The sequence below is a fragment of the Corvus brachyrhynchos genome, unplaced genomic scaffold (assembly GCF_000691975.1).
Source record: "Corvus brachyrhynchos isolate BGI_N302 unplaced genomic scaffold, ASM69197v1 scaffold211, whole genome shotgun sequence".
Lineage (NCBI taxonomy): Eukaryota > Metazoa > Chordata > Aves > Passeriformes > Corvidae > Corvus > Corvus brachyrhynchos.
Genome location: NW_008236211.1, coordinates 477,562 through 489,533, shown reverse-complemented (window position 1 = coordinate 489,533; position 11,972 = coordinate 477,562). Strand labels below are relative to the sequence as shown.

At 56.1% G+C, this 11,972-nt stretch overlaps 1 protein-coding gene and 1 non-coding gene across 2 annotated transcripts in view; both read right to left on the bottom strand.

Moving 5' to 3' along the window:
- The window catches only part of LOC103623592, a 15,184-nt gene extending 3,686 nt beyond the window's left edge, over positions 1 to 11,498 (bottom strand). The window contains exons 1-4 of the transcript XR_001865064.1: positions 11,458 to 11,498; positions 7,739 to 7,828; positions 4,335 to 4,388; positions 309 to 343 (exon numbers count right to left, since the gene is read on the bottom strand). This is a non-coding gene — a transcript (uncharacterized LOC103623592). The remainder of the gene's footprint in view (positions 1 to 308; positions 344 to 4,334; positions 4,389 to 7,738; positions 7,829 to 11,457) is intronic.
- DTNB (dystrobrevin beta) overlaps positions 11,492 to 11,972 on the bottom strand; it is a 121,634-nt gene continuing 121,153 nt past the window's right edge. The window contains exon 15 of the mRNA XM_017743550.1: positions 11,492 to 11,538. Within this exon, the coding sequence (XP_017599039.1) occupies positions 11,527 to 11,538 (12 nt within the window). The 3' untranslated portion in view covers positions 11,492 to 11,526. The remainder of the gene's footprint in view (positions 11,539 to 11,972) is intronic.

The following is an 11,972-nucleotide window of genomic DNA, read 5'->3' as shown; positions in this document are numbered from 1 at the left end:
GGGCAGCCCTGGCCACAGGTGCCCAGGAGCAGCGGGGCCTGCCCCTGGATCCCTGGCAGTGCCCAAGGCCAGGATGAACATTGGGGCTGGGAGCAGCCTGGGACAGTGGAAGGTGTCCTTCCCATGGCAGGGGTGGAACGAGAGGAGCTTTGGGGTCCTTTCCTACCCAACCCATTCCATAATTCTGTGGAAAACATCCTTCTGAGCACTGCGGAGGGATGGGCAGGTGGGGACCAGAAACAGGACAAGAGCAGGAGGTGACAGGAGCCCCAGGAGCTGCTGGAGATGGGACATCTGTCCATCCTTACCTGAGTCGCTGTCCAGCCTGTGGCCCTCTCCTAACCTGCAACACAGGGAAGCGCAGGTTAGCACGTGGAGCGTTTCCTTTCCCACACAATGAAGGATCTGCCCCCATCTCCTACTGCTCCCACGGAAATCCCCCAGGACTGCACACCTGGACATTCACAGCAGTCCTCGGAAAGTCCAGGCAGGTGGGGAAGTGCCTGATCCCCAAAGCCTGGAAATCCCCGCATGGCTGGGGTGGGATCGCCCAGACCAAGCTCTCAGGGCAGGGCCAGCTCCACAGGCTGCTCAGGCCCTATCCCATGGGGTCTGAGGGTCTCCAAGGATGGACATCCCACAGCCTCTTGGGTCACCCTGTGCTGGACCAGCCTTGGGGTAAAAAAGTATTTTTTTATGTCCAAAGAGGATTTCCTTTATTCTGGCATGTGTCCTTTGTCACTTGTCTTCTCCCTGGGCACCACGGGGGACATTGTGCCTCAGTTTCCTTGAGTCTCTCCCAGGAGCTGTTCGCACACACTGCTTTGCTCCCAGTGCCCTCAGCCTTTCCAAGTGCCACCTTTGTCACTGCCATGGTCCTTCCCTGTCCCTCGTGTCCTGGGGAGCTCAGCTGGACCCAGCGCTCCAGGGTGGCCTCCCCAGTGCCAGGCCGAGGGGCAGGACCGTTGCCTCCTCGCCAGGAATGCTGTGCCAGCCCAGGAACCACTGACCCTCTCTGCACGAGGACACGGCACTGCTGCGGGGTCACCTCGGTGTCCCCAGTCCCAGGCTGTCCCTGCCAGGCTGTGTGGGGGTGGCCTCCAGCCCGTCCTGGCACCTGGGCTTGTTCCCAGGCCTTGGCACTTCCCTTGCTGAGCTCCAGGAGGTTCTGGCAGGGCACTTCTCCAGCCCAGCGAGGTCCCAGGGGCACAGCCACCGCTCCCAGCTCGGCGTCACTGCAAACCTGCCAGGGATGGTCCTCTGGGGACAGGGGGAGGCAGGACCTCGGTTTTGGCCAGGATGGGCAGGTGCATTCCATGGAATCATGGAATGGTTTGGGTGGGAAGGGACCTCAGAGCCCATCCAGTGCCACCCCTTGCCATGGGCAGGGACACCTCCCACTGTCCCAGGCTGCTCCCAGCTCCAATGTCCAGCCTGGCCTTGGGCACTGCCAGGGATCCAGGGGCAGCCCCAGCTGCTCTGGGCACCCTGTGCCAGTGCTGGACTCCCATTCCAAACTGGATATTTTTGTCCAGGAAATGTCATGGATCAGAAAACTCTGCATTTCCACCAGTCTGGGCAGGACCCAGGTCTTTGTCTTCCAGTGGTTTCAGGACTATAAAATCCAAATGGTCAATACAGAAAGGGACAAGGACATGGAGAGTCTCAGGTGACATTGTCCTGGGTTCACCTCCTGGCCACCAAGAGGAATGTGGGGCCTCAGAGGCAGCCGGACCTCGCAAACACGGATTGCAGGGCAGCCCTGGCAGAGCTGGTCCCAGATGGAATAACCCCTGGCAGAGGTGAACACGTGGACACACAGCGCCGGGATCCACCGAGGCTGAACTGCCAGGGGGTGTCATCCAGCAGCACCGCATGGAGGAGGCTCTGCCAGCTCCCAGCTGTGCTCTCCGGAGCCTGGAAACCTCGGGGACACCTCTGGAGATGCTGCCCTGTGATCCCAACCACAACGGACGCAGCTGACTGGGAATCCTCCCAGATGATTTCATCCACCCAAAGTCGCCCCTGCTCCATCGAAGGTCAGCCTCTCCAGCAGGGAGGGCAGTGCTGGGGTTGATTAATTGGGACACAGGGAAATAGGAAATAACTACATGGAGAAACTTGTGAGGAAGCCCAAGGACGATGTCATCCCTAGAAATGGCTTTAAGCCAAAAGAAGGTCGATTTGGAATGGATATTGGGCAGGAATTGTTCCCTGGGAGGGTGGGCAGGCCCTGGCACAGGGTGCCCAGAGCAGCTGGGGCTGCCCCTGGATCCCTGGCAGTGCCCAAGGCCAGGCTGGACACTGGGGCTGGGAGCAGCCTGGGACAGTGGGAGGTGTCCCTGCCATGGCAGGGTGGCACTGGATGGGCTTTGAGGTCCCTTCCCATCCCAACCATTCCAGGATGATTCTCTGAACCCATGGCAGTGGAGTCCTTGTGAGGTCCAGCCTCTCCCTTGTGCGTGTGGGTGCAGGAGCTGAGGAACACCTGAGCTGCTTTTCCTTCTCGTTCCTTCCAGACGGGAGCACGCTGCTGGGCCACGACTGCTCCCGATGGACACGGGGTCAGGCCCCCCACACCCAGAGCATCCCGGCCACAGGTCCCTGTCCATAACCTGGGCTTTGGTGTCGCCCATCCCTGATGTTGCCATGCCCCAGAGCCCCCTCACACAGGGCCGGAGCAGCTCCCCCCAGCCCACGCCACAGGGCTGCACTTCCATACTGATCATTCCTCGATCTCCCTGCCAGACGTTTACCTCACCGGCTCTGGGACTGCAAGAGACCGCTTTTTCCCTGGCAGGGACAATATTTACATTCCACACGGAGGCTTTTGGACCTAGTTCTGCTCTTGGACACGTCTGGGCCGTCCCTTCCCGGCTTCGTGCTGCTGCGATGAGTAACGGGGAGAGTTTGTGTTCCATCTCTGCTCCCAGACATCATACTCCAGCGCCTCAGAGTCCCCCTTTCCCTATTTCCCATGCAAGACACAATGCATATTTGGAAAAAGCCATATGGGTCATCTGGTAAGCATCTAAAATATTCCAGCGATGAGGAATGTTCTGGGCAAAGAGGGTCCTGTAACTTGGAGCCAGGGCGATTCTGCTCTGAGAACCCCTGCTTTAGCCAAAATCAAACTTCCCGCGGTCCTTCCCACCAAGTTCAAATACTGGTGGGCAAAGGAACAGAGCATTTGCAAACACCTGGATGCTCTGCAGAACTCAGTGGATGGGAAAACTCAGGAAAATGAGCTCTTTTGGGAGAAGCGTGAGCTCTGCTGCAGCAGCTGAGCCAGCAGGAAATGTGTGTGTAACAAAACCAGGCTCAAAGTCCCGGTTTGTTGATGCTGGAGTTGGGTTTGGCTCAAGCGAGACAAATGCCGGGGCTGATTCACACCCTGCCAAGGCTGTTCCTCGTGTTTGGGTTTGAAACATCGAAAGCAGAAGCCAAGAGAGCCCTGAGTGAGGTCCTGCCCCTGGGAGGGTCCAGGAGGAGCTTCCTGGTGGCTCCTGGAACGTGAGGTGAGGAGCAGATCCTGAAATCCCCTCCCTCACGCTGCCCTGAAAATCCTGAGGCCATGAGGATCCCTTCCAGCTCTGGGATAGCTCCAGTGGCATGTGCCCTGGACTCGTCAGCACACAGAGAAAGCCTGGGAGGAGACCAGGGGCACAGGGATGAAAGGGACCTCTTGTGACACTGAGGGTGCTGCCTGTGTGGGATCCCCATCAGCAGAGGGACACTTGTCCACCCAAGGCAGGGGCTGAGCAGGTGACAGTCCCACCACTTAGGGACTTCCCTGGTGACTGCCCCACTCTGGGTTTTGTCTGATCCATCCCTCTGAGCTGGATTTCCTGCAGCAGCCAGAGCAGCTCCTCCTCCTCTCACCCATTTCCATGTGTGACCTTTGCTGGAAGAAAAACATCCTTGGAAGCCGAGCACAGGACGGGACCGTGGCTGTGACATCGGCCCGTGGCAGATGCTGGGGACACCTGGGGCTGGGAGGTGACATATGCCAGGGCACAGCCACAGCACCAGAGAAGGGGCTGCTCCACCAGAGCCACCTGCACCCAGAGATATCCACTGGATCCAGAGACATCCACCTGATCCAGGGCCATCCACCTGATCCAGGGCCATCCACCTGCACCCAGAGCCATCCACCTGATCCAGAGATATCCACCTGATCCAGAGATATCCACCTGATCAGGGCCATCCACCTGCACCCAGAGACATCCACCTGCACCCAGAGGCCCTGGTGGGGCTCCAAAGGGAGCCAGTGAACCCACAGAGGAGTGAGTCAGAAAATGCTGCAGAGCTCTCAGACTTGTTTGTCCCCTCACCTCGGTCCTTCCCATTCTGCAGCTTCTCTGTTTCTTCTTCATCTTCTTCCTCTGCTTCAGAAAGAAACAAAAGAGAAAAAGCAGACATGAGACAGGTGGCTGAGAGAAGAGGCAATCATGGAATTGTTTGGGTTGGAAAATCCCTCAGAGACCATTAAGGCCAGTTGTTCCCCAGTACTTCCAAGGCCACCACTGATCCACATCCCCAAGTGCCACATCCACGTGGCTTTTAAACCCCTCCAGGGATGGGGGTTCCATCACCTCCCTGGGCAGCCCCTTCCAATGGCTGACCACCCTTCCCATGAAGGAGTTCTTGGTGAATTTCACCTGTTTGCTGGGGAGAGCTGTGGGTTTGCTCTGTTTAACCTGGGATAGGCCGGGTGGGTTTATGGTGGGGTATTTACACAGCAGAGTGGGAGCAGAAGGTCACATTCCTCTGCAGGTGGTGGCTCTTATCTCATTTCAACCCTTCACTGAGACCTGTGCAAACAATTGATGGTGATCCTGAGGGTGGTGTCACTCCTGCCTCCTGCGCGTGGTGCGAGAGCAAAGATGGGAAGAAGCCACCCAGCGAAAGGCAAGGCTGGAGAGCCGGAGGTGTTTGGGACGGATCTGACCAGAGGGGACCTTGCAGACAGGTCCTTTGTGGCTCTGAGAGCAGGACGGTGACACATGGGGCTCACACAGCCCCTGCCCTGTCGGCAGCAGCTCCAGTGGGTCCTAAAGTGAGATCTGGGGAGAGCAGGGACAACACCAGACACCTTTGGAATAACCAGAATTGTGACCTGGAACTCAGCGTTGGGTCTGAACAGGCAGCGTTGCCTCGGTCCCCTGCAGACCAGCACCCTCCTTAAGCACATCCTTTTGAGCTCAGATGGGGTGAAAATGGGGTCAGTGCTCCCTCAGCAGCACTGGGAGCATGAGAGTATTGTATGGATGTGGCACCTGGGGACACGGGTCAGTGGTGGCCTTGGCAGTGCTGGGGGATGGTTTGGCTCAGTGGTCTTGGAGATCTTTTTCAACCTCAATGATTTTGTGATTCTGTAATTCTGTGACTCCACGACTCTCTCACAGAATCACAGAATATCCTGAGCTGGAAGGACCCACCACTGCCCCCCCCCCCCCCAGCCCCTGGCCCTGCACAGACCCCCAACAACCCCACCCTGGGCATCCCTGGCAGTGCTGTCCCAACGCTCCTGGAGCTCTGGCAGCCTCGGGGCCGTGCCCATTCCCTGGGGAGCCTGGGCAGTGCCCAGCACCCTCGGGGGGAAGAACCTTTCCCTGCTCTCCAGCCTGGCCCTCCCTGACATCACCGCAGAGAAGGTGGATGAGGCCATGGGAGCATCCCGGGAAGCCCCGTGAGGACGGGGTGACGCCGCTCCCGTCTCCCTTCCCAGGGAATCTGCTCTCCAGGCCGGTGCAGAGGCAGGGCAGGGTGGGAGGTGCAGCCCTGGTGGGTCCCAGGCCGTCCCACGCCCCTCCCGCGGCTGCAGGGGGAGCCGGGGCGGGAGGAGGTGTCTGTTCCCACAGCTCCCCTTGGGACACGATGTGTGAAATCCCGCTGGCTGCCATCAGCTGAGGATAACTCATGCCTTTCCTAATTTACACAAACGACACAATTTCAGACACTTCCAGGGGAGCCTTCCTTGGTCTCTGCATCTCCTCAAGCAGGAGCCTGTCAGCAACTCCATTTTCATTTCATTCTCACTGCCTGCTGATCCACACGGCTTTGCAGATCCCTGACACGGCTGGTGGCCAGGGATGGGACCCTGGGGATGGCCGGAGCTGTGTCAGGGGGGTTTGGGATGGAGATCAGGGAAGGTTCTTCCCCCAGAGGGTGCTGGGCACTGCCCAGGCTCCCCCTGCCCAGGCTCCCCAGGGAATGGGCACGGCCCCGAGGCTGCCAGAGCTCCAGGAGCGTTGGGACAGCGCTGCCAGGGATGCCCAGGGTGGGGTTGTTGGGGGGTCTGTGCAGGGCCAGGGGTGGGACTGGGTGATCCTTGTAGGCCTGACTCAGGTAATTCCACAATTCCGTGATTCCACAACACTTGCTCTGCTCTGGAAAGCAAAAATGAATGAGTGCAGACGCTGGGCAGAGGTTTGCTCTCCGTGTTTGAGCCTCGGGGGCAGAGCTGAGGTGATTTATGGGGGAGCTGACGGCCCAGCCACAGCCCTGCCAGTGCCGTGTCATCCATGGACAACTTTATTAACTCCCAGCTGCCTCTGCCGCCAGGACTCAGGGCTGGGAGTGGGGGATTTACTGCTGGGCAGTAAAACACCCACCCAGCTCATCCCTGCGAGGCCCCACTACGGCACAGCCCCGCGGGCCCTGTCACCGAGGGAGAGAAGTTTATGGGTGATTTTGTGCCACAGCTGCGGGTCCGGAACAGGGACTGGGAGGGTCAGCACAGACATGGGACAGTTCCCTTCTTCCTCAGCAGCAAAGACAGCCCAGAAACAGAATCACAGGATCCTTCACGTTGCAAAAGAGCATTGAGTCCTACCTATGACTGATCCCCTCCTTGTCCCCAGCCCAGAGCACTGAGTGCCACATCCAGGCCTTCCTTGGACACCTCCAGGGATGGGGACTCCACCCTGGACAGCCCCCTCCAAGGCCTGAGCACCCTTTCCATGGAGAAATCCTTCCTGCAAACAGGCTGCTGGGGCACGGAATGGTCACAGCCTGTTGCTGCCAAGGCTCAAGGGCCACAGGACACTTCCCTGGGTGACGCAGGACCTGCTCCGGCCCCACTGGATGTTCAGTTTCCCTGGCACAGGAAAGAGGCACAGAGGGAGTAATTATCTGTTTTCCACATCACTGTTTACCAGCAAGGGATGAAATTGGCCTCCTGTACAGTTATAGACACGAGATTGCATCATCTGATGCAGAGTCATGGCACAGGGTCTCACCTGCTGCCCAGGCATGGCAGGACTAAGCAGGAATTTGGGGACACTCACCCCAAAAACCTGCTCTGGCTTGTGACTGTGTCATTAAGGAGCTCTGGCTTCCAGACTGGGGCTGGGAGGAGCCCCTCTCCCAGGAGATGCTCCATTGGGATCAGTGGGAGCAGGAGGGAGGGGATGGGGTTGGCTCTGTGGATCACCAGCCGGGGCTGTATCCGCAGGGTAACGCCCTCCCCACCACGGATAAAACCTACGGGAAGCCTCTGCAGGAGGTGGTGTGAGCTCCCAATGCTGCAACCATGGAATCATGGAAAATGGAATCCAAGATCACCCCCCAGCACTGCCCAGGCCAGTGATGTGGGCTATAAAAATGATTTTTCACTGAGAACGTGGACATATAACCTCACATTGTGCTTTAGTTTTAATAAAAAATAAATGTAAGGACAAATCTCCGATCTGTGGCTGCCAGTTCTCCTCCCGTGCCCTGAGCCAGCTCTTACCTGAGTGGAGCTCCTTCACCAGCGAGGACATGGTGTTGGTGATGGAATCAGCTGCTACCAGCAGGTCGTTGCGGAGGTTCCTCCTCGTACCTGGGGCGGGGCAGACACACAGAAATCAGGGATGGCTGCACTGCCACTGCCCAGCGTCCTCGTGTCGCCATGCTCAGCCTCCCTGTCCCACCCTGGGATGGCACCTGGGCACTCCCAGTGCCACCAAAGCAGAAGAGATGCAGATTCAGCCTGGAGCAGCCCAGCTCTGCCCCATTCCCTGATCACCCTTGTGGCTCATGAGGTGCCACAGGCTCCTCTCTGGGACACGGCAGCACCAGGGCAGTGACAGCCCCCTGTGCCCGCAGAGCCACTCTCAGTATTGCTGAGGTTGGAGGCTGCTGGAATTCTCAGCCTCCTGCATGGCTGGAGGAAGGAATCCTCTTCCTCAGGGTGCCCCGCAGCTGGGGCACGGCTTTGTGCTGTCCCCCGGTGACACCAACCTGCCTGGACACTCCATGGGGAGCCACTGCTGGGCAGCATCACCAGTGACCACCAGTGGCCCCATCAGTGACCTGAACATGGCCACGGCTGTGCCAGAACAGCCGGGAGAGCACGGGAGCACAACTGGCACAGGGATCATCCCACGGGCTGCTCACAGGGCTGGGGGAAGGACGATGCTTGTGGCCTCCTGTGGTGCTGGGAAGGCCACGATCCTCTCGGATCATGGATGTGCCCCATCTTGGGAAGGGTTCAAGGCCAGGCTGGGCAGGGCTTGGAGCAACCTGGGGTAGTGTCCCCACTGTGAAACAGCTGGATAATGTTACCAAGCCCACCCAGACATCCCTGGCTGGGACATTGAATTATTTTATTAAGTGAAAAAATCGACATTTTATCCTGTTTCCTGTGTTCTCCACCGGCCTCGGGTTTGCCTGATTTTGTGTGATTAATATGAAATAGCACTAATTGTGCAGATTGCCTTTCCGGAAGGATCATTCCAGGAAAATTATTACAGAGCCTGGTCACCACGTTCTTCTCTTGCAAGAGTTTTTCTGGTCGTTGAATCAGCCCCACCGTGGTTATCACAAGAGGAACACCCCCCTTTCTGCTGGTGGCGGTGGGTCCGAGGATTCCCGAGGGACTGCTTTCTTCTCTTTCAAGATGGTCAACAGCAGAATTGATTTCCTCACTAGATGGTGGCCTCTGTCTCCGAGTATTTCACCCAGAAACCATCAGGGTGTTTTATTCCAAACCTGTCATGCTTGGTCATCTTCCAAGTGCCAATCTCGGGAATCCTCCACCGAGTGGAAGATCAAGAGATCATCCAAGGAGGAAACTTTTCCAATCTCAAGACTGTAAGACCAAGATCTCTGAGATTCAGTTCTTTAAAGCTTTCCTGGTCCAGAATTTCCCCCACTAATGGGGCAGCTCGTGGAGGACTCATGCCCTGGGAAGGAAAAGGAGCCCTTGGTGTCCCTGCCCTCCCCGAGCTCATGGCAGCGAGAGGTGGAACCATCACATTTTTAAGCATCTGGTGGATCTGCAAAAGTCAGTATAAATGATTGAAATGTTTTGTTAAAGCAGAATCAGAGTACTGAGGGGTGTCTGTGGGCTTGTTTTGGTCCCCACTGACACTGCTGCTGGGATGAGCCCTCTGCCCAGCCCTGAATGGCTTTCTACAACCCCTGGTTCCTTGCAACACACATTTGAGATGCTGTCAGGTGTTAGAAACCTGGAAAAGCCACAAGTTTTCACTTTGGGCGATCTCAGCAGGTCCTGATGAAGGAGCAGTTGCTAGGGAGAGGCAACAACCTTGGCTTCTGCACCTTCCCAGGAAAAGGCAGATGGACACAGAACAAATGGGATGCCCAGGGAAGGCTGGAAAACGAAGAAAGATCCAGCATCATGTCCTGCCATAATCACGTGTTCGTTGCTCTGAGCAGCAGGAAGACCATTCCCTCTCTTCGTGCTCTTCATGAGCAAAGGGAAGGGGGGAGCAATGGACTGGGTCCTGCAGATCCTCCCAGTGCCTGGTCACGCTCAGGGTGCTGCTGTTCCACGCCTGGGGAAAGAAAGGGATCCTGCACAGGGGGAAGGAGAGGCAGCTGCCACAGCAATCAGCCGAGAGCTCTGGGCTGCACCACCAAACTTGCTGTGGAGATGAAGAGGAGGCGACTGGACCACCCACAGCAACAGATGGAGCGCTCGCCTCTGGTATTTGGCATCCTGCCTCCCTGGAAATGCCTGCTCTGCTCTCAGCGCTGGCAGTGTGCAGGCATGAGGAGCTCGCTCCCACCCATGGGATGAGGAGGAGACATCCCCTTCTCCAGAGGAGCTGCAGGTCTCAGAGGGGCCGTCCTGCAGCGTTCCCTGCGCCGAGGCTGCTGAGGCCGAGGGCTCCTGGTCCCGCTGCAGCCCCAAATCCCAGCTGAAAGTGCCCACTGGCAACCAGTGAAGTGTTCACTGGCACTCCTGCTCCTCTGCTGCCATTTCACAGCCTCTTCCCTCACCTTCTTCTGGCAGCAGCTCATTTAGGCAAGGGCAAAGATCATTCCAGAAGGATATATCCACTGATAAACACAAACTGTTACCTCAAACCTGTTTGGTTTGGAGATGCAGCCTCGGTTCTGGGAGGTTTCTTTCCATGTTTGGAGAAGGAACCTGTCCACCTGGCAAAGGGATTTGATGCTTCTATTCACAGTCTTCCCTCCCTGGAGTGAGAAACCACCTCCAGTGACTCCACCTGAGGTGACCTGTCAGCTTTTAAAGAAACAAACCACTTCTGCATCAGGTGAGGGCTCTTGTTCCCTGCCCAGGACCGACCACGGCACCCGATTCCCAGTGGGATTTCTCAGGGAGCACCACGAGGTCCACAGGGATAATCACAGAACTACTGAGACTGGAAAAGACCTCCAAGATCATCGAGTCCAACCTTTGTTGGTTGCTGCCCATCCCTTGAGTCCTCACCCGTGCCTCAGGGAGAGAGGATTTTCTGTCCTTTCTCTCACTGGCAGTGAGGAGAACATCAAAGACAGGTGCATGTCCAGCTTCAAAGAGGTGATGTCCAGGAAGAACCTCCACATCTGCCAGAGACTGGGAAGACCAGGTCCTGCTGCTGTTTTGCTCCCAGCTCTACATTCCAGGATTCTGCTGGAGTACTCAAGATGAAAAGCTCTGGACCAAGATGGGCCAACAATGAGAAAAGAGCCTTGAAACCTCTTGTGTTTTTTCTTGCAGTTCAACCACCAGGTTTGTAAGATTTAATTCTTTAAATTATTTGTGGGCGTAACTTTCTGGGATGGGAGATCCTTTCCCTGCAGGGGAGATCATCTTCACAGAAATTAACTTCATTAAGTTCAAAAGATTCAAAATGTGCCCCCAAACTCCTTGGTGTGGGGCACAGGAGAGGGGTTTGTAATGATTGCCTCGATAGCGTGAGTTACATGTGTGCTGTACATGGGATCCCAGAATGGTTTGGGTGGGAAAGACCTTAAAGATCATCCGGTTCCAAAACCTTCAGGGACACCTCCCACTGTCCCAGGCTGTTCCAAGCCCTGTCCAGTCTGGCTTTGGACACTGCCAGGGATCCAGGGGCAGCCACAGCTGCTTTGGGCACCCTGTGCCAGGGCCTGCCCACCCTCCCAGGGAACAATTCCTTCCCAGTATTTTTTCTCCATCCCCGCTCCTTCCCATGGTGACACGGCCCCGGGGTGCCCTGCCCTGGTGGTCACCTTGTGTGAAGGCCTCCTGCACGTCGCCCCCGAGCCTTTGCAAACTGGGCTTTGGGCTCTGGGGCACGGCTAAAAACAGCTCTGCGAAAACAAACAGACAAACAGGGGAACGTGCAGGGAAAGGCTCTTCCCCAGAACGCTCCCGGTCTGAGCAGGGATGTGATGCACGAGCAGGGGGTGCTGTGGGAGGTGGTGGCACAACGGGTGCAGAACTTCATTAACTTATTTTTATATATTTTTATATTTGTATGTATTTTTATATATTTATATATTTTTATTTTTGTATATATTTTGACATGTTTTTATGAAATCACATGCTTTGTATGTTTTGTATATTTATATATTACATAGTAGATATTTAATGTATATACTATGTATATACTATATATTTTATGTATTTTAATGTATTTTTTATAGTTACACTTCTATATTTTAGATATATTCATATAATTTGACTTATTGCTGTCAGTGAATTTTTAGATTTCATTTTACATTTTCTTTCAGTCCAACCCACC